Genomic DNA, 20,737 nt, shown 5'->3' on the forward strand with positions numbered 1-20,737 from the left:
TGCGATATTGGGCCGTGCATTATCTTGCTGAAACATGAGATGATGGTGGCGGATGAATGGCACGACAATGGGCCTCAGGATCTCGTCACCGTATCTCTGTGCATTCAAATTGCCATAGATAAAATGCAGTTGTGTTAGTTATCAGTAGTTTATGCCTGACCTTACCATAACCCCACCGCCACCATGGGGCTCTCTGTTCACAACGTTGACACCATACACCAGGTCTGCAGTTGTGAGGCCGGTTGGAACATTTCTGGAATCCTATATTTCAGCTCATGAAACATGGAACCAACACTTATCTGTTGCGTTTATATTTTTGTTCCTTGTAGATAGAAAAGTGAGGCAGCAACAGTAGGCTATACATTCTCTGACAGTTGCATTCGTCACAATGAAAGTAATTTAGGTAACATGGGAAAATCAGTAATTGTGCAAAAGATAAGCGGGACATTACTTCAAAGAGAAACATATGGTCCGTCGAAAATATAATTTCTCAATTCAGAAATGACAGCCCTATACTGTGATTGGCTGGAGATGTCTTCTTAGTGCTGATTGGCCACTCACAGACTCGCCTTCTTTGCCTAGAGTAAGTTTCATTACGAAAATGTGAGGTGTGTTTAGCAATACTTGTTTCTTTGAAATATTAACAAGTACAATTTCAAAATAGTTTCACAGTGTAAATATTCAGATTAAATTATGTAACTGCTGTTTAGATAAAATACTGTAAATTACTGTGATAATTTAGACGCAAGTGTGGTATTATAATGAATGTGGCCTCCCTATGGAATATTGGTACGGGCCGAATCCTCTGAAATCGCTATACGTGCAACCAGTAGGCTACATTCTCAAGATATCAAACAGCTTCAATGTTTCTTATCAGTTTTGATACATTGTATCGGTTGCCTGAAGTGGTCTTATAAAGGTGTTTTTATTAGATTGTCCTTTTTCTCTCTACATATGCTCCATTGGAACATGCTGCGTGTGAGATCAGCATTCTACCAGTCTTGGAGGGGGTACGTATTTTCACATTAACATGCACGAGACTAACTTACCTTAGCTTTGACTCTTCGTAACCAAGCTAATGTAATTTGCATGATTTTAGTAGCTAATAGTACATTTTCAATGTCAAGGCCAAGCAAAATAAGTTTAAATAAGTTATTTATGATTTTGTGTCTTCTGATTACCATGATTCCATGCCGCATGAGTAAAGTTAACAGTTCACAGAAATACTATTCACTCCAAAATCAGAAATGAATGATACACCATGGGCACATAGAGCTAGAAAGAGAACTCCTCTTTTTATCTGTTCTATTATAGCGTCTGTGACAGCATGGGCAGCGCCATTGAGGCTACATCTATTTTAAATGGGTCAATTTCCCTCTTCATTGGATGATTGCTGCACACCCATAGCAAACCCCACACATAGCAAACCCCACCCATAGCATAGCAACCCACCCATAGCAACCCACCCATAGCAAACCCCACCCATAGGAAACCCCATCCATAGGAAACTCCACCCAGTTGACTACTTAAAAATGGTGGAAGCCCTCCATGGCGATGTCCATGGCAATGTTCATGCTAAAATGGTTATATCCATGATGAATCCTCTATCTATCTCTATGACAGTAGACTTGGGCTAAAAACCTGAAGTGGCACTGGCAACTGGTGTTATGCAAGAAATCAAATGGACAGAAGGAACCTGTATGGGCAAGCCAGCTGCATGAATGTTTATTTACGCATTTACCCTTGGTAAAACATTATAGCCATATTTTGAATCTCTTTAGAGGTCTGACTTTTCTGTTGGGTGAGGAAGATCAATAATCTGTATGAAGGCTGTGTTGTTGTACACCAGGTCACCCATTGACAGAGAAGCATCTGTGTAGATGTGGGAAGGCAGTTGACTAATCATATTTCATCGGTTCCATGTGTCAGGGGAGTTGAGGGTGTTTTTTAATATTTGAATACGAGCCCCTGTCTACCCAGTTAGACACTCTGACCTTCACTGACTATTTAAACTAGAGCAGTTAATCATTTTTTTGAGGCAGTGCATGCACGATCACCAGAAGTTTGGCAGTTTTCTAACTTTTCCACAAATAAATTAGACACAGACAGCCGTGTTCACCCCGACACACAGAGAATAGTGAAATATCAAATAAGCATGAATTGCTTATTGCAATTGCTTGCTGCTGTTAGGTGTGTCTGGCTTTTTATAGTTTTTACTGATGCAAGATGGTCCCATCTTTTATGCATGACTTGCATTTTTTAAGCCTTTATGCTATAACAACTGGTCATAACAGAATAACTGATTGTGAGATTACTTCAAGTTACTTATTCCAGCTGACAGAAGACTGCAGCTTGCCAAAATCTAGCAGGAAATAGGCAGGACAGAACCAACTCTGAGGTGCACCTGTATAAAAAGACAATTTAATATTGCGGCAGGGTAGCCTAGTGGTTAGAGCGTTGGACCAGGAACCGGAAGGTTGCAAGTTCAAACCCCCGAGCTGACAAGGTACAAATCTGTCGTTCTGTTCTTAACTGACTTGCCTAGTTAAATAAAGGTTAAAAAATATATAATTATTATTTTTTAAATCGCACCAAGACCACAATCTACATGGCCAGTAAAGTCTTATTCAGGTCAACAGAATTTGGACTTGCCTCAAAATGAACTGAATGGCATTCATAATTTTCCATAACCACATTGTTAAGTTTCATATTATTCAAAACAAAGATGTAAAGGAGCTGTAATACATTGATGAACAAATGCTTCAATTTGCACCATGAGGATGAGTCTCAGATTTTGGGATATAATGTATGTGGGGGATGTCTGCTGCTGCGTATATGTCCGTCTTCACTTATTGTGCATCTGTCTATCCTAATGTGTGTCTCTGTGCAGCTTCAGGACCTTCCCCTGTGCAGCTGTTGAGGTGAAGAATGAGCCCATCCTGGGATTCAACGAGGGCAGTCCAGAGAGGGCCGAGCTGCAGAAGGTGCGCGCACACATACAATCATACACAGCACACACTCTCAAGCAAATAGCCACTGCATGCACCATTCCATATGCCCTTTATGACCTACAAGGTCATCTCTATAAAAGATGAGACTCAATAAGGTTGTGTCTGCTAGGCCCTGGATGACCTGAAGGGGAAGACAGAGGAGATTCCCTGTGTGGTTGGAGATGAACATGTGTGGACCAAAGACATCAGATACCAGCTATCCGTGAGTGGAGTCAACAGCATGTCCCTAATCTGAGCAAACTATTGCTCCATGCTGCCTGCAAATATGGGAGCCTGGATACTGAAGCTCTCACTTTTACCCTCACACTGCTGCTCAGATACACAGCATACTGCCTAATCCAAATGGAAACTTTCAAGGCCTGTGAAGTTAAACTGGAAATGACTGTAAAAATGTTTTGTTATCAGCTGTGTAATTAGTTTTCTATAACATCCATCATAAACCAACATACTACCTGTGCTGGGGGCCTGCCTGTGGAGTCTGTAGTCCCATGTTGCTCATTTGGTAGTGCATGGTGCTTGCAATGCCAGGTTTGTGGGTTTCATTCCCACGGGGGACCAGTATGAAAATGTATGCACTCACTAATGTAAGTCGCTCTGGATAAGGCGTCTGCTAAATTAGTCAAATGTAAATTTTGACCAATACCACACTGTCTTTAAATGTTATTTCCTGAAGCTATTATTACCTATTAATCAATGTAATTCTTTATTTTATTTTTGAAAGCCCTTCAACCACTCTCACAAACTGGCCAAGTTTTGCTATGCTGACAAGGTAAACTAAGATTACAATTCTTCTGTTTTTATTCATCAGACATTCACCAAGATTTACGTAACCTGACTGGATGGTGTTGCCTCGGTATGATTGATACAGGAGCTGCTCAACAAGGCTATCTTGGCCTCTGTGGCGGCGAGGAGAGAATGGGACCTGAAACCCATCCAGGACCGAGCCCAGGTCCTCTTTAAGGCTGCCGACATCATCAGTGGACCTAAGAGAGCTGAGATTCTGGCCAAAACCATGATCGGCCAGGTACAGTGAAATACTATATTTAGTCTACATGTTGTTTTAATACTCTTATAATTGTATGGCTGAATATCAAGTGGATATTCATCCCCTAAGAGTTTTTTTGTGACTGGGAACACATTGTCATTTACAGCAATGACCTGGGGAATGGTTACATAAAGGTTACAGGGGAGAGGAGGGTGGATGAATGAGCCAATTGAATGAGCACATTTTTTTCTGATGTATTTTCTAGGGTAAAACAGTGGTGCAGGCAGAGATTGATGCAGCTGCAGAGCTAATAGACTTCTTCCGGTTCAATGCGAAGCACGCTGTTGAACTGGAGAGCCAGCAGCCCCTGGACAGTGACGGTAGCACCAACACCATGCTCTACCGTGGGCTGGAGGTGAGCACTCTCTGGTCCGAGCATCATCTAAACTTGATAATAGTCACAGATAAAAGCCTTTATACTTGGGGATATGTTTGGATGGATTTTCTAGAACTCATATTTTCCAGGAGTTGTTGTTGTTAACACCTTTTATTTCCCTTTAACTACAGGGTTTCATAGCTGCTGTTGCCCCATTTAACTTCACTGCAATTGGTGGAAACCTGGCAGGTACACCTGCTCTCATGGTAAGTGTTCCCCTACAAACAACAATACCCAAATTGTCCTTATAGTTCTAATACATTTCACATTTAGATGCTGATGTGTGTTGTTGGTTATAGTCTGAACTGGACTTTCTTTGTTTGCCTGTGTTTTTCAGGGTAATGTAGTTCTGTGGAAGCCTAGTGACACAGCCATGTCAGCTAGCTACGCCGTCTACAATGTCCTCCGGGATTCAGGGTTGCCCCCCAACATCATCCAGTTTGTGCCGGCTGATGGACCAGTATTTGGAGACACCATCACCTCCTCTGAACACCTTGCTGGCATCAACTTCACTGGCAGTGTCCCGTATGCGTTTATCTCTACATGTTAAAGCATACCTAAAACTGATTGCCACTTTTGGTACATAATACCAAATCTATACCACACTGTTTTTAGTTAACAACCCTGGAGTCTCTTAACAACCCATTTCTGTTTCAGTACCTTCAAGCGCCTGTGGAAACAGGTGGCCCAGAACCTGGATGTCTACAAGAATTTTCCTCGGGTGGCAGGAGGTGGGTTGGACCAATAGAGAAACCATAGAGATAAATGCTGTACACCCCCACACTGTCAAGTTATTAAACGTATTGAATATTAAACATGAGAATATTGACTTCATACTCATCTTATATCTACCCTCCCCTCCAAATGTATTTGGACAGTGAAGCTCAAATTTGTACATTTGGCTCTTTACTGCAGTATTTTGAATTTGAGATCAAATGTTTCATTAGGTGACAATACAGAATGTCACATTTTATTTGAGGGTATTTTCATGCATATCTGTTTTACCGTTTCTAAATGAAATCACTTTATGTATCTAGTCCCCCCATTTGAAGTTTTTTTTTTGTTCATTAGTATTTTTACAAATTCGCGTATATTGCATTAAAGTAGTCAAAAGTTTTGTCCCATATTACTAGCACGCAATGACTACATCGAGCTTGTGACTCTACAAACTTGTTGGATGCAGCTCTGATCAGGCCCTACACCCAAGCAAGGGCACTGCGTTCATCCACCTCTGGCCTGCTCGCCTCCCTACCATTGAGGAAGTACAGTTCCCGCTCAGCCCAGTCAAAACTTAATGGTGGAACAAACTCCCTCACGACGCCAGGACAGCGGAGTCAATCACCACCTTCCGGAGACACCTGAAACCCCACCTCTTCAAGGAATACCTAGGATAGGATAAGTAATCCTTCTCACCACCCCCCCCCCTTAATGATTTAGATGCACTATTGTAAAGTGGCTGTTCCACTGGATGTCAGAAGGTGAATTCACCAATTTGTAAGTCGCTCTGGATAAGAGCGTCTGCTAAATGACTTAAATGTAATGTAATGTTTGTTTTGGTTGTGTTTAAGCTTATGTTTTGCCAATAGGAGCTAAATGGTGAATAATGTATTGTCATTTTGGAGTCACTTTTATTGTAAATAAGAATATAATATGTGTCTGAACACTTCTACATTAATGTGGATGCAACCATGGATAATCATGAATGATGAGAGGTTAGCATTCTTTTTTTTTGGGGGGGGGGGGGTTATGATCTTTGTTCCTCTGTCATTTTTCTCAATCATCATTATTCACTATTCATTCATAATTATTTGTCATTTTTATTTACAATAAAAGTTATCATTTTGATAACTATGTTATTCACCATTCAGTTCCTATTGGGCAAAACATAAATAGAAAAACAACCAAAACAAATTGCAAATGCATCCAACAAGTTTATAGAGTCACAAGCTTGATGTAGTATGAAATATGGGACCAAATACAAAAATGTTGAGTTTAATACACTATAAGTGATTTTGTCAAAATATTTATGAAAAAAATAACTTATTCAAATGTGGAGACTAGATGCATGAAGTGCTTTCATTTTTAAATGGTAGGACACATACTGTATGTTTGACAATGCCTTCAAATAAAAGGTGACATTCAGTACTCTTATCTCATTCACAACATTTGATCTCAAATCCAAAAAGCTGGAGAATAGAGCCACATTTGCTCATTTTAACTTCACTGTCCATATAAATACGAAAGGGGAGTATATATCAGTCGTTGAAAACTGCCTCACCGACATCCTCCTCTGCAATACCTTTCAGAATGCGGTGGTAAGAACTTCCATTTTGTGCACAAGTCAGCAGATGTGCAGAGTGTGGTGACCGGGACCATCCGCTCAGCGTTTGAGTATGGAGGGCAGAAGTGCTCGGCCTGCTCCAGGATGTATGTACCAGACTCTCTTTGGCCCCAGATCAAACAGGGGCTCCTGGACATCCACAAGCAGCTCAAAGTGGGAGACGTAAGTGTGCAACTGACCTTAGCTTCTAGGACTGTTTCATCAGTCACTTTGGCACTATGGTTATTTTGGTGGGAATAGTTACAGCCAGTTGACGTGTGCTCCAATAGGAGATATTTGAAAGTGTTGAAGTTTTTACTGTAGGTGTTAATTTGATATCAGGTTGTTATAACGGTCTCCATGATTCCCCTGTCCAGCCCGTGGAGGACTGGAATACATTCTTCTCTGCTGTGATTGATGACAAGGTACAGTACTGTGAGATTTGCCACTCTTGATGCTTGATCAGAAACAGCTATATTACTTCTGATCAAGAGTTATTTTATTTGCAAGATTATTTTACATTTTAGTGACTCTTTATATATTATTTATTTTTGTCTCAGTCCTTTGCTCGTATTAAGAAGTGGTTGGACCATGCCAAGTCTTCCCCTAAGTTGAACATTATTGCTGGGGGCCACTGTAATGACAAGAAGGGTTACTTTGTGGAGCCCACCATCATTGAGAGCACAGACCCACAAGAAGCCATCATGGCCGAGGTAAGACTCAATATTCTTGATTAGTAGTTATTGTCGATCACCTCTTTACTCACCACTGTTATTAGCCTATGGAACATCGTACTGTGATTAGAGTTTTAACCATGTATGTTCTCACTTCTTTAAACCAACCAACAAGTGGTATACCAGACATACATATATGGCATAATCACATGAGAGACAGTCAGTTGAGTCTGAATTGCTGAAATGGACTTTATTCTAGCCTGTTGGATATGGTTGTTTTATGAAGAAAAAAAGCAGGATTATTTTTTCAGTTTTAACCGAGATGCAAGCAATCAGGCTCAGGGCCAAGTGCTTGGATTACTCACATAAACATGTATACAGGGATGTAATGGAACCATGTTTGTTTAACCAAAGCCATGCTTCACACACTAAACCCCAAGGCATTTTTAACTCAAAAATGTCTAGTAAATTGAACTCAGTCAATAAAAAGTCAGTATTAATTAAAATGTTTGTGGTACTCAAAACTAAATGAGTTATCAAATTAACATAAAACAATAATGATAACAAATTAACTTTTTTCCCAGCATGCTCTACGTCAGGTTGATTTTATTTTTATATCTGTGTTTTTGCATGTACATTGAGTGGTTGATTTAATAAATATTTCAACTGTTGGATATCCTAACTCTGGCTGGATTCCAATAGGAATTACACATCACCTTGGATGCCAACATAATGTGAATTGTGGTTAGGGTTGCAAAATTCTGGTACATTTCCCAGGTTTTCCAGAAATCCGGTTTGGAAGACTCCTGGATATCCTTCAACCAGGATTTTTTTTTTTAATCTGGGAATTTGGGAAAGTTACTGGAATTTTGCACCACACTTTCAGGCCTGATGTGGCCTGTAAACCATACATTTTAGGCCACTGCATTAGGGTAAAGCTAGGCCTCAAAATTAGGCCTTATGAGATATGTATTGTCATAAAGAGTTAATATAATGATAATATTTGCCAAGGAACTCACTTGGTGAAAGACACAGGACAGAAAATGAACGAATTCAACTATCAACAACAAATAGTGTCATGGGTGGTAACACTACAATTCACTCAAAGGCAAGGCACACTGGGAAATTATATTGGAGGTGTGTTCAAGCTGATACAACTCAGTTCTGGACCCCCTACAGGGTCATAGTGACTCTTTCGGTATGAGTAATGACTACAAAATCACTATAGGTAACTGTACTCAAATATATTAAGCGCAACTGATTTTAGTAATGACAGCACTTTGGGGTTTACAGTGCACTCTGCTTCAAAAATGGGGGGGCTAGTCCTCGCTTCCTTGCATTGCGATTGCTCAGTTAATATGGAACTTTACAACAACTCTGTTATAACTCGGTTATAACTCCTGTAGGAAATCTTTGGGCCAGTTCTGTCTGTCTATGTTTACCCTGAGAACGACTACCTGGAAGTTCTGCACCTGATAGACAACACATCACCATATGCCCTGACAGGAGCTGTCTTTGCTCTCGATAAGTAAGTTCAATTACTTCAGCTGGTTTGCAATGGAGTGTCAGTAGTGATGAAATAAAGAACATAATATAGTTTTATATACAAATATTATGAATGCAAAGCCAACTTTGATCAGCTTATTGATAATAGATGTTGCTTCCTAACCTTTTAGTAATGTTTTTGTTCCAGGAATGTTGTGAATGAGGCAGCCAAAGCCTTGCGGAACGCTGCAGGAAATTACTATGTTAATGACAAGTCCACTGGCTCTATTGTCGCCCAGCAACCATTTGGTGGCGCCAGAGCTTCAGGTACCAATCCACAGCCCGCACACCAATCCACAGCTCATTGATATCCATGTGACTGCTAACAGTTCTATAAATCAGGACTTCTCATTACTCCTGGTTAGCTCTCTATGTCTGACATGGATACTTCTGTCAAATGGGTACATCTTTTATTGATATCAATAATACCTAAAACATGAACTTTTGTCTGCAAAGGTACTAATGACAAACCTGGTGGTCCTCACTACGTACTGAGATGGACGTCCCCACAGGTGGTCAAGGCCACCCACGTCCCGCTCCGAGAATGGAAGTACCCCTATATGGGTTAAAAAGACAGTACTCTACCCCTTCCTCCCCTACCTAGGCCTCCCTCACCCAATCCTAGTTCTGTAGAGGAATCTGTAGTCGTTTTCTCCAGTCAACACGGACAATCAAATGAAGAGAACAATCCCCTCCTTACTCATCCAAATGTTGTCCCTTTTTTCCCTTATAAGTATGCACTGAATCTATACACAAGTACGAATGCAATTATTAGCTGTTCTAAATTGAAAGGGGGAGCAACAGTGCCCCTCTCTGGCACTTCATGAGATCAGCAGGAGCTGCAGCTGTCCCAGCCAAGCTGCCTGCTAGCTGTACAGAAGAATGACAATATGACAATACGTCCCGTGGATCCACAGACATAGTAAAACCGTGTGGTCTACCATGGATTCCACAGACTTGTAATAATCAATCATCTGTTTTTTTAATCAAATGGCTGCTATGTGCTTCTGAGCCTCTGTTTTACCATCTCAGTACTGACTGGTCCTGAGATGTAGGCTACTCACTGTTAGGTTGTCTCTGTCTGTTCTGTCCTGAGGAAAGTATTCAAAGAGTTGTTAAGCATCAAATACTTTACGAAACTGACTCTGTATTATAAAAATGAACTGACCGTCTATCATCTTAACATCCTTTGACAAAAACAATAACACTGAGTTTCGACCATGATTATTTCATGACAGCTAAAGTTCAAGTATGAAAATGTTTATAATCTTAAGTGTTTTTGATGGCAAAAAGAGGGAAAACTAGTTATCTTCCTTTTTTGGTGCTAAGAAAGTCCTTAACACTAAACTCAGTTTAGGTTTATGATTGATTTGCTGTATTGTCATACTAATATTCAACCTCCTGACTGTCTCTGATGGGAAAGGTGATGTACTTGACCTGTTACACTTGAACTATGGCTGGTCCTACAGGATGTGGCTATGATCACATGTATTTATAAAGCCCTCAGAATATGTCACAAAGTGCTTATACAGAAACCCAGCCTAAAACCCCAAAGAGTAAGCAGATACAGATATAAAGTACAGTAGCTAGGAGAAACTCCCTAGAATGGCAGGAGCCTAGGAATAAACCTAGAGAGGACCAAGGCTCTGAGGGGTGGCCACTCTTCTGGCTGTTCTGGGTGGCGATTTATAATAGTACATGGCCAGATCGTTCTTGAATATGTTCAAACGAGAGGGTCAAAACAGCATGTCCTGGACAAGGTAGCACGTCCGGTGAACAGGTCAAGGTTCCATTGCCGCATGCAAACAGCAGAAACTGGATCAGCAGCACGACCAGTTGGACCAGGACAGCCAGGAGTCGTCATGCCAGGTAGTCCTGAGGCATGGGCCTCTGGGAGGGGAGAGAGACATTGAGACTGCGCATGACAGCCTGGTCTCATAGACTAAACGTAACATACTAAAAGTACATCCGGGACACTCAAATTAGTATGATATTTTATGTTTGGTATGGTTATGTGAGGAAAATACCAAAAGTAGGGTGGTTGGTCAGGCATATAATGTAAATGTCTAGCAATCCAAAGGTTGCGAGTTCGAATCTCATCACAGACAACTTTCGCATTTTACTTTTCAACTACTTACAACTTTTTATAACTTTTGCAACTACTAGCATGTTACGTAACCCTTGACCCTTTTTAGCTAACCCTAACCCTTTAACAGAACTCCTAAACTTAACCCTAACCCCTATCCTAGCTAACATTAGCCACCTCGCTAGAATTTGTAACATTATACGTTTTGAAAATTCATAACATATTGTACGTTTTGCAAATTCGTTACTTAATTAATCATACAAAATGGGTGATGGACATCCACAAATTAATACATACCATACGAAATATAACATACTAACTGGAGTGTCTTGGATTTCCGTTATGGATATTACAAAATGCTCTGAGACCCGGTTGAGCATGAGGGTGCTGTTACCTTTTTACTTAAACCCCACTTTGCCATCTAATCATGTTTACCTCAGTTACCGCGCACACGTACTGTTCTTTTCCAATATATGTAAGTGCTAATTGCTTCAACTTCATGTGATTGCTCAGTCTCAATCTGAATTTCATGCCATCTTTATCGTTTTGAAAACAATTTCAGGGGGATATATTTTGATAAAATGTATTTTGTTTTTTAAATATTTTTCTGTTAAATGCTAATATAAATGATTTGTCTTCGATTGTGCCTGTATTGGTAATAATAGAGATTGACCTTTATTAAATGTGTAAGAATGGTCATTAAATTATTTCAGAAAGTATATTAACCTTTTGTGTTTAATGTCAGATTTTTGTTTCTGAATGTGGCTTGCTTTAATCCATACTCTATTGAGACAGCTGGTGGTGTTTCTCCAGTTTCTAACCCCTTCTAAATATTGTAAGGTTGAGCTACACACTTCTTGTACAATTGGTTTCTTCTGCATCCATCGATACCAACCATTAATCTGTGTGATTAACGGGGCTGAGCTAGGGCGGTGTTTGTGAGACTAGGGCGCATCCCGAAGGTGGCTGGGTCTTTTTATGAAAATGTCTGTAGAGTCCTAATGGTTTGAGCTACAAACTCATATAAGGGATCTATGAAAAGTTGGGACTCTAACAAACACACACATGTGACATATGTTTTCCTCTATGACGCTCACAATCTACACAAGGGTCGTTAGAAGGTAAGGGGCTCTTCTACATAGATCATTGGAAATCCCAGGACATAGTGTCTATAATACCGTAATAAGCTCACATTGTTGCTGTCACAAACACCAAACTCCACACAGTTGTCACTGACTAGTTCAATAGTAATTTCCCACTGAGAAAACCATTTCTGTACTTACAGCATTCCTATAAATTCATTTTTCTGGTTTTGCTTTGGTGGACATAAAAAAAAAAACCATTTGTCAAAACTCATGAATGCAACTAATTTATCAATTTGTTTTGTGTTCAACTTGTAACCCTGGTTGTCCTGAAAACAAGATGGTCAAACACTTCATTGTGAGGCTAAATATAAGGGCTGGACATGCAGATAAATGAAAAACCAATTTTTGCTGGGGTCTCGGGAATGATAGGGTTAACCAACTTGACGAGTTAAAATGTGTATCTGCCCAGAGTGAACTGGGAATGTTGTCCTACACTGAGGTGTCAAAGTACAAAGCCAAGGTTTTTACTTCCTGTCAGGACGTTTGAGTATGTGCTAGCATCTCTACCTCATCCCTCACGCTGTGATGTGTTTATAGTGCCACACTCCTGTCACATCAAAGTCAGATGGGAGGAGACATCCTTACTGTGCCTTTGGCACACTCCCATCCTTCAAACTGTTGGAAGTTAGTGCTGTACGTGTAGACATGGGAAAGAGCACTACCTGGCAGCACAGGAAGTTGGTGGCACCTTAATTGGGGAGGACAGGCTCATGATAATGGCTGGACTAGAATTAGTGGAATGCCATTCCATTCGCTCCAATCCAGCAATTATTATGAGCCCTCAACAGCCTCCACTACCTGACAGACACCAAATGTCTGGATATATAGGCTCAAAGAACCTGCTGTCTATTTTTTTATACTCAACTTTCTCATTACAACTTTTTCCACTGTTATGAATCCTAATGGAATCAGACGACCAGAGCCAATGTGCAGGCAGGAATAGGCAGTGATGCTCATTAACTAAAGGGAAATTGAAAGAAGCATATATAGACAAACTAAATATTCAAACTGGTCACTGGCAAATTTGTAACTCATTAGTTGAACATTTCTAAACCATCTGTAGGGGGAATACAAATGACGTGTTACTATTCCTATTGAAAGAAGTCTGAAGAATAATTGTCATTTTGTCATGCCAAAATATTTAGCACAGTTCCTGGGTACTTTATAGTGTCATTACAAAGCTATGCCAACTATTCTAGGGACTGATCTCATGGTGATACATACTGCAGTGGAATGCTTTTTTTATGCAGATTTATGGAATAACATTATGTCTGTTGTGCAGCACAATTGGGAGAGCTCCATCTGGGATGCTTCAAATAAACCCCCATCATGCTTTGAATGATATGATGTCCATTGTTCCCTTTAATGCATAGATGTACCTTCACTGGTCATATTCAATTGTTAATGGAATTGTTGTAGCCTAAATTTCTGGCTAATGCCATATTCACATGTAAGATTTAATCTGATTTCTTTCCTTTTTTTTGCCATCCAGCTTTATACCAGCAATAAAACTCTGGATAAGAGCGTCTGCTAAATGACTTAAATGTAAAATGTAAATGTAAAACGCAATGTGTTGGATTGAGAATGTTGGCGCTTCTAATTGACAGCTCTTGAATGGTGTGAGTGGGAGAGAAGCTCCGGTTAGCCAGCGTTTTCCGGAGGCGCCAGTGTTAGCTTTTGTGTAACAGCAGCTGGACCATTCAGTTTGAACATGTTTACTCAACAGAATCGAGCCCTTCATGCCTTCATTCTCCCTCCCAAAATCAAGCTCCTATAACTTCTACAGTGAAAACACTCCACTGGGCACAGACGTCAGTTCAAAGTCTAGCTTTAATGTACATTTGGTTGAGTTGTCAACTAACATGAATTCAACGTGAAATCAACAAAATATTTCACCATGTCATTGGGTTTAGGTTAAAAGTTTTTTTAACAAATTAAGAAAAAAAAGACGAAATGCCCTTATTGATGACTTTTTCAAATCCAATTCGTTTTCCACTTTGTCTTCACATACATTGATTCAACCAGTTTTTGCCCAATGGGACATTTAGAGAAAGATGTTTTTATGGTGGGAAGCAAAATAAATAGTAACTTTACTCTGTGTGGGAAGGTTGTACATCAATATTTTTTTGTCGGGAAATATGGAGACCACCTGTAGTCTTGTAGGCTTCGTTTAGGCTAAGTTGTTCGCTGAAATATTTTGGTATACATCATTGTGTAGTCCTGTTGGTATCATTCTGAATGATGTGAAATGATGCCTTTTTATGCATGAAGTTCAGTCATTCCTGCCATTTAAGTGCCACCTTATTTTAAATAGAGGTGTAGGCCTACTGTCTGTAAGTGTTGTGTATTTAAAAATAAAATACAGAAATAGTAGCCTAATTAATAGAGATTCGTCCATAAATTGTAATTTCCTTTTATTTATTGGGGAATATTTCCATATCAATGTGATAATCAATGTTCCAATCACAGTTTGTTTCAGGACACATTACAATTCAGCAACATATGGCTGAGTTATTTTCCCAGAAATACACCAAGATATTACTTGAATATATTTTACAATATGTAAAAAATAGTTTACTTCACAATTGTGAAGTTACAAATATATGCGCAATAGCACAATACAGGATATGGAATTTACATTCTAAACAGAATAATAACAATAATTTCAACTTTTACGAACAAAAGATAAATTGTAAAGGGAATAATTATTTCCTACAAGAGATCATACTTGGTCGTGCAGCTAGACCAACATATTATCTGGTTTTGACATCGAAAGTCGCATTATTTGACGTCTCAAAATAGGCTATGCGCATCACCAGGGTCTCCACAAATGCCCTCTTCCACCTGCCGTGACACATTTCGGAGTTCTGCTGTTGTGAGGGACCGTCGCGCGGTTTGGACTCAGCGCGACTCTCTCACCAAGTTTCTGTACCCGATGGAAGTGATCGACAAGCTTATGTTGCGAGTCAGTCGGCTGGTTGTGCGCTGAGAGGAAACGCAGCGTCTCCTCCAGGCAGCGGGTGAATCCCTCCGCGTAGCTCTGGACAGGTGACGCTACGTTGAATGAAGAAGCAGGGCGCGTGCTGTTGTCTTTCAGGTAAAACACAGCTGTCTCGAGAATGTCAGCCTTCTCCAGTTTAGAGTTGGGTTGGTGTGCTTGAAGTTCGGTTTTGAGGAGTGACTTGAGCTGTTCGATGCTGCTGTTGATGCGGTCTCGGCGCATCTTCTCGACCACTGGTTTTCTCAGCTGGATAAAACAAATAATCTGATTAGTTAATCGCAGTTTAAAAAAACATATTAAAATTATGAATACTGAGGACAGTAGTCAATTGTACTTAGCCTACTTTGATTTTATCTTTCGTGGTCCTCACAATGTTGCACATATTGACAGGAGCCATTGCTGTTGGTCAGTTGGTGTTTGTTCTTAGTAAAGATAGTTGCGGATGTTAGAAGTGGGGTTTGACCACCTCTACAGAGCTTCTGTATTTATACACCCCTCACACTGTAAACCCGTGTGGGTCTCAGTTTGACAGGTTTCCCACACTTGCTGGCCAATCAGGAACGCGGACAGTACAAAGAAAGAGGGTTCCATTACTTCATGCTAAATTGACTGTCTATTGCTTTGGGACAATGATCGTGTCCCAAGGGAACAGGTGGACTGTGCAATAGAGTAAATGCTCTGAAATATTTGACTGTGTTCCTTGCGACTGCACACCAAAATGTTGCTCCATTCACCGTCAACCCCAAAAGGCGGGAAACAAATCCCGAGTAAGTGAATGGGTTTCCAGAAGATTATTCAGGATCAAGAGGCGTTGCTTCTGTATGCTTTTCCCCGCAATTTTTAAAAATAAATTAGTTAGTTTGATGAATTCATTCAACCTTACACAATGTTTGATTTGGCTATTTTATGTACAAGTTATAGTTATGATTGTTATTCTTATGCGAAAAGTTATAATTATGATTGTTATAGCCACTCTTACTCATATTGTATTATAATAAGAACCATAACAATATAATAAGTAGCATATATTTAGACATTAGCCTATATAATACGTTTTTCAAAAACGATTATTATTATTATTATTATTATTATACTAAGTCTGTTGTCATTGAAAGGATATTTTAGATGTAGGCTATACAGCGACAGTCTATTTATATACAGGTAGTTTATGGGAACCTTTGTAAACGACTCTATCCTGTTCGCTTCATCACCAATCGGTCAACAATGTATCAACGTGATATTTTTCCATGTGGCCCCTTGGGAATGGGATGCCTCATTGAGGACCATGACTAATGCGGTATTGAGCACAGCACACTTACATTGTTGCTCTGTTGAAAGTGTGCTGTGGGAAAGTTGGGACACCACAGCCTACAGGATTAGTCTTTGAATAGAGGAGCAGCTGGCTTCTGTGGCGGGAAACCTCTGTCAGCTGGGTGAGTTCTTCAATACATGTTTCCTCTCTAGTTCTAGTTAGAGGGCATCAGTCCAGTTGTGCAATGTTAGAATTTCAACCAAATTGTTGTCTGTATTGTATACATATTCAAAATTCCATAGATAATGAAAAGTTGCCCATTTCAATGGGACAAATGCAGCAATCATTGCTGGCAACATTATGGACCTATAGGATAATGAAAACAACCTGTTGAATCGAAAGTATGTCTACTCCAAAATAGATGGTTTCTGCTGGCGCATTTTAGATAATCCATACAAATTAAATGGACAGCACTCCAAAGGTTAAATTTCAATCTTTCAATTTTTTTTATATTCAATTTTGTGTGATGCTTATAACCACATGAGATGCCATATAAACGGTGGTATCTTTTAAATGACCTATTAGCTATAATTAGTGCACCTAGTTTCACTCATGGCCATGGGCATTGTCTTGTGTTACCTGGACCTATAATTATATAACTGTTTCATTTGTTGGTCTATGTTATCTATGTACCTGACCTCTCTTTAGACCTGATAAATCCTCCTCAATGTGGACCCCGGTCTATGGCATCCCATGGACATGTGATCTGAAGTGGGAAATTGTCAAATGTATGACTTCTGTCTTAGTCGACGCCCTGTCAGTACTGTCATGGGTCAGTGTGTTGGTGGTCAGTTTTAATAGGTATTCACACATACAAAAACAATAAATATCTTATTCTTGCTCTGCAATGTACCACTACATGTTTTTTTTTTCAATTAACTTGTTCTGAAGAAGGTTCAATCATGTTTAGGTATCATGGGATTGTGTATTTACTGTATGTCTATGTCTGTATTCCATTATCTGACAATAACACAAATATAACATGTATTTGTCTTTATATCATAATAGCAGCCTCAAGTCTTTTTATTTGCGTTCCAGTATGATCTACCTGTGACTTCCTCTAGGTGCGGAGTGTGTGAGAGGCCTGGGCTCGCCCAGCAGAGTTCCAGATGGCCTATTGAGTTCCAGGCATAATGAGGGGTGATGGATCAGTGGCGGCTGTGGCAGGGTGGGGCGCAGCCGTGAATGGGGGCTAAGTGTGGGAAAGAGGAGCAGGTCGGAGCTCTCACACATTCCTCACTGGAGAGAGGGAGAGGGCCTTTGGCTGCACACAGACACTGGGACATCTGGGCTCAAAGCTATGGAGACTGTTTTGGTGTGTGTGCGTGTGTCCATGCACGTGGGCGAGAGTGTGTGTGGAGGGGCTTATAATGAGGCCATCGCTTTTTCTTTCTGAATAGATGGAATGTCCACATTGGAATGTGTTCATACTCAAATAATGTTTTCATCTGCATAGTCATGACTCACTTATTAGAAATATCTTTAAAGAGAGAAGAAAAGACAGACCAGAAATGATTACCCTCCAAAAATACCCTTGCCGTCTGCCTTTTTACACATCAAGCATTGACAAATAACTCACAAATTTTGTCCATTTAGTTTAGAGCAACCATTTGAATCAATGTTAAACATTTTAATACGTGTGTCTAGTAAGTTATTGAAGTATGTAGACATTTACCAATGCTATTAACTTATTCACGAGTGATAGGGGAAACATTATTTAGTAATAGCCTCTGATGATGAGAGTGAAGTTCACTGTATTGTACTGTCCGAAGGCTTCAGTGGGAGCAGATGTTTGAGTGCAGGTTTCATTAATGAGAGGCCAGAGGAGATTAGAGGAGGAGAGGTGTAATCAATGTTAGGTAAGTGTGCACGCACACAGGCCGGCCATGTGAACGGGGGCGAGGTGGGGGGAACACACGTGCCCCCTGGCTCAGCAGTGCCTCTGATCTGGGCAGCAGGTTGAAAGGGTATCTCTAGAGGGGGGCAAGGGGGTGGTGGATGGAGGGGTGATGGGGTGTGGCCTATTGACTGGATCCTCTCCTGCTTTCCCACACTCTCTTTCACATTTACCACATATTCTGTGGGTGTGTGTGGGGGGGGGGGGGCTGAGTGAAGGTGTCTCACAATGGAAGTGTGCCTTCCCAGAAGGTGCTGGATAATTGTGTTTAATTGGCATCTACAATGTGAATGTTTCTCTCTCTCTCTCTCTCTCTCTCTCTCTCTCCCTCTCTTTCTCTCTCACACACTTTCTCTCTCTCTCTCTCTCTCTCTCTCTCTCTCTCTCTCTCTCTCTCTCTCTCTCTCTCTCTCTCTCTCTCTCTCTCTCTCTCTCTCTCACTCTCTTTCTCCTTCTCCCTCTACCCCCCTCTTATATACCATGTAAAAGCAACGGATGTAAGGTGAGAGAAATTATTTAATTTTACATCACACTTACAGTACTTACAGTACTATTGCAGTATTAACATTGTGTCTTCTGACTATATTCTTTGTCTCCTTAATAGGTTAGCATTAATATCTGCAATGTGAAGTGTGCAGTGTGCAGTATCTATATGCCTTTAGGGTTCCTTATCAAGTCTGAATCAGTCCCAATCTGCAGATGCCTGATAAGGAATGTTCCCAGGTAATAAAAGTGTAACGATGTGCTCGTGTTCAGTCTCTGCCTCTGATATCTGCAGCACCATTCCCTCTGTTGAGGCCAGTAAACCATGAGATAATGGATGCCTCTCCCATTGTTGTGTCTGCCTCGCCCACTGGCCTCTGAGTGTGGGAAAGCTAATCCAGCCTGGTACACATGGCTTTGTAATGCTAATGGCCTCCTATAAATAGGGGAGTGGGCTCCTCTCTCAGCTCACAACCCTCTCGCCTTCCTCAGAGAAGCACACTCTCTCTCTAACAGAATGGCTCCTACCTACACCAGAGACTCTGACAACACCATGCTCTCTACTAAAGACAAACATAAAGTAAGTATTGTTTATAACATGTTTGTGTCATAGTTTACTATTGAATCATTTTCTTCATGATTTGAACTTAAAGGACAGATAACTAACTGAATGCCCTCTTTTCTTCATCAGCTAAGGAAACCAGTTGTGGAGAAGATGCGTAGAGACCGCATCAACACCTGCATAGAGCAGCTCAAGACCCTGCTGGAGAGGGAGTTCCACAAACAGGACCCCAATGCCAAGCTGGAGAAGGCTGACATCCTGGAGATGACGGTGGGTTTCCTGAAGCAGCAGCTGCAGCCTCAGCGCCCAGTCCTTCAGAGGGCCCACAGTGAGGGCTACTCCCAGTGCTGGAGGGAGACACTGCACTTCCTGTCTTCCAGCTCCATGAAGGACATGATGCTCCATAACCTCCAGAGAGCTGGACAGGACATCTGTCTCTCCTCTCCACTCTCCTCCCAACACCAAAACCACAGCCAGGGCCCAGTGAAGCAGGCCATCACAGGCCACAAATCAGTCTGGAGGCCGTGGTAGAACCACCGCATAGGGAGACTGTCTCACAAACTGGATGGATGTTTACCATCTTTCTTGCTGTAGGAAATACATTTCCAAACGTTATATTGAAATTATATTATTTTCTTGTTATATTTGAACGGAATTCTACTGATGTGATTATTTGTTCTCAGAGAAGAAGCTGAAAACATATTTGTATTAATTCATAATGAAGAATAGGTTTGATATTGTATGTGTATGTTTATGTGTGTATGTATTTGTGCTCACTTGATGCACCAATGTGTTATTTAGTCCTTTCATTTTCTATGAAGATGATTTGTAAAGGTCATATCTTAACGTGTATTGTTGCTTAGCTTACTCAAATCTTGCTTTAACTCTATTGCATGTACTGTCCTATTGAAGGACATTTACAAATGCTTTGATATGTCTTTTGTAAAGGCTTTTTGGGACATTGTTGTTCCATCATAGGCACTGTTGTGCTGTGAAATGTATTGTTGACACTGTGTGTCTTTCATTCTCACTTGATAAAGTGAACAGACACCTAAAATGGATTCCAATAAATGTTTTGGAAAGTAACCATACTGTGTGTGTGTTTCTAAAGGAGCTGTAGTGAAACAGGGGATGATGGGACATGTAGAAAAAGTCATAATGTCCAGGGTAGATGGAAAATAACAATTTTATAAAAGTAAGTGGAGATAAACATGGAACAACAAATAACGCAAACAGGCAGATGTACTGATAGATACTATAGGTAGAAGAGCAGGCAACTG

At 40.5% G+C, this 20,737-nt stretch overlaps 3 protein-coding genes across 3 annotated transcripts; 2 read left to right on the plus strand and 1 right to left on the minus strand.

Annotated features, from left to right (window-relative positions):
* Positions 1–776: 776 nt before the first annotated feature.
* Positions 777–10,143, plus strand: LOC135542031 (delta-1-pyrroline-5-carboxylate dehydrogenase, mitochondrial-like). The gene is made up of 15 exons (XM_064968613.1): positions 777–1,010; positions 2,891–2,984; positions 3,121–3,213; positions 3,733–3,780; positions 3,880–4,035; positions 4,262–4,411; positions 4,564–4,638; positions 4,770–4,957; positions 5,090–5,163; positions 6,739–6,935; positions 7,130–7,177; positions 7,313–7,465; positions 8,833–8,954; positions 9,120–9,238; positions 9,428–10,143. Exons 1-15 carry the CDS (start codon positions 955–957, stop codon positions 9,538–9,540), a joined length of 1,686 nt encoding a protein of 561 aa, XP_064824685.1. The 5' UTR covers positions 777–954; the 3' UTR covers positions 9,541–10,143.
* Positions 10,144–14,820: 4,677 nt separating this feature from the next.
* Positions 14,821–15,638, minus strand: LOC135541101 (transcription factor HES-5-like). The gene is made up of 2 exons (XM_064967224.1): positions 15,547–15,638; positions 14,821–15,449 (listed from the first exon to the last, which is right to left on the minus strand). The coding sequence occupies exons 1-2, from the start codon at positions 15,598–15,600 to the stop codon at positions 15,015–15,017; spliced, it is 489 nt and encodes a 162-aa protein (XP_064823296.1). The 5' UTR covers positions 15,601–15,638; the 3' UTR covers positions 14,821–15,014.
* A 3,739-nt stretch (positions 15,639–19,377) lies between these two features.
* On the plus strand, positions 19,378–20,571 carry LOC135541102 (transcription factor HES-5-like). The gene is made up of 2 exons (XM_064967225.1): positions 19,378–19,475; positions 19,587–20,571. The coding sequence occupies exons 1-2, from the start codon at positions 19,413–19,415 to the stop codon at positions 19,986–19,988; spliced, it is 465 nt and encodes a 154-aa protein (XP_064823297.1). The 5' UTR covers positions 19,378–19,412; the 3' UTR covers positions 19,989–20,571.
* The last annotated feature ends 166 nt before the right edge of the window (positions 20,572–20,737 follow it).

Source organism: Oncorhynchus masou, chromosome 6 (assembly GCF_036934945.1).
Source record: "Oncorhynchus masou masou isolate Uvic2021 chromosome 6, UVic_Omas_1.1, whole genome shotgun sequence".
NCBI classification, from domain to species: Eukaryota; Metazoa; Chordata; class Actinopteri; order Salmoniformes; family Salmonidae; genus Oncorhynchus; species Oncorhynchus masou.

Coding starts and splice junctions, on each gene's coding strand:
- LOC135542031 (XM_064968613.1), top strand. CDS start 955: ATGCTCCATTGGAACATGCTGCGTGTGAGATCAGCATTCTACCAGTCT. Junction 4,036..4,261: donor CCAAAACCATGATCGGCCAG/GTACAGTGAAAT, acceptor TGTATTTTCTAG/GGTAAAACAGTGGTGCAGGC. Junction 4,412..4,563: donor TGCTCTACCGTGGGCTGGAG/GTGAGCACTCTC, acceptor CTTTAACTACAG/GGTTTCATAGCTGCTGTTGC.
- LOC135541101 (XM_064967224.1), bottom strand. CDS start 15,600: ATGGCTCCTGTCAATATGTGCAACATTGTGAGGACCACGAAAGATAAA. Junction 15,450..15,546: donor CCACGAAAGATAAAATCAAA/GTAGGCTAAGTA, acceptor TGTTTTATCCAG/CTGAGAAAACCAGTGGTCGA.
- LOC135541102 (XM_064967225.1), top strand. CDS start 19,413: ATGGCTCCTACCTACACCAGAGACTCTGACAACACCATGCTCTCTACT. Junction 19,476..19,586: donor CTACTAAAGACAAACATAAA/GTAAGTATTGTT, acceptor TTTCTTCATCAG/CTAAGGAAACCAGTTGTGGA.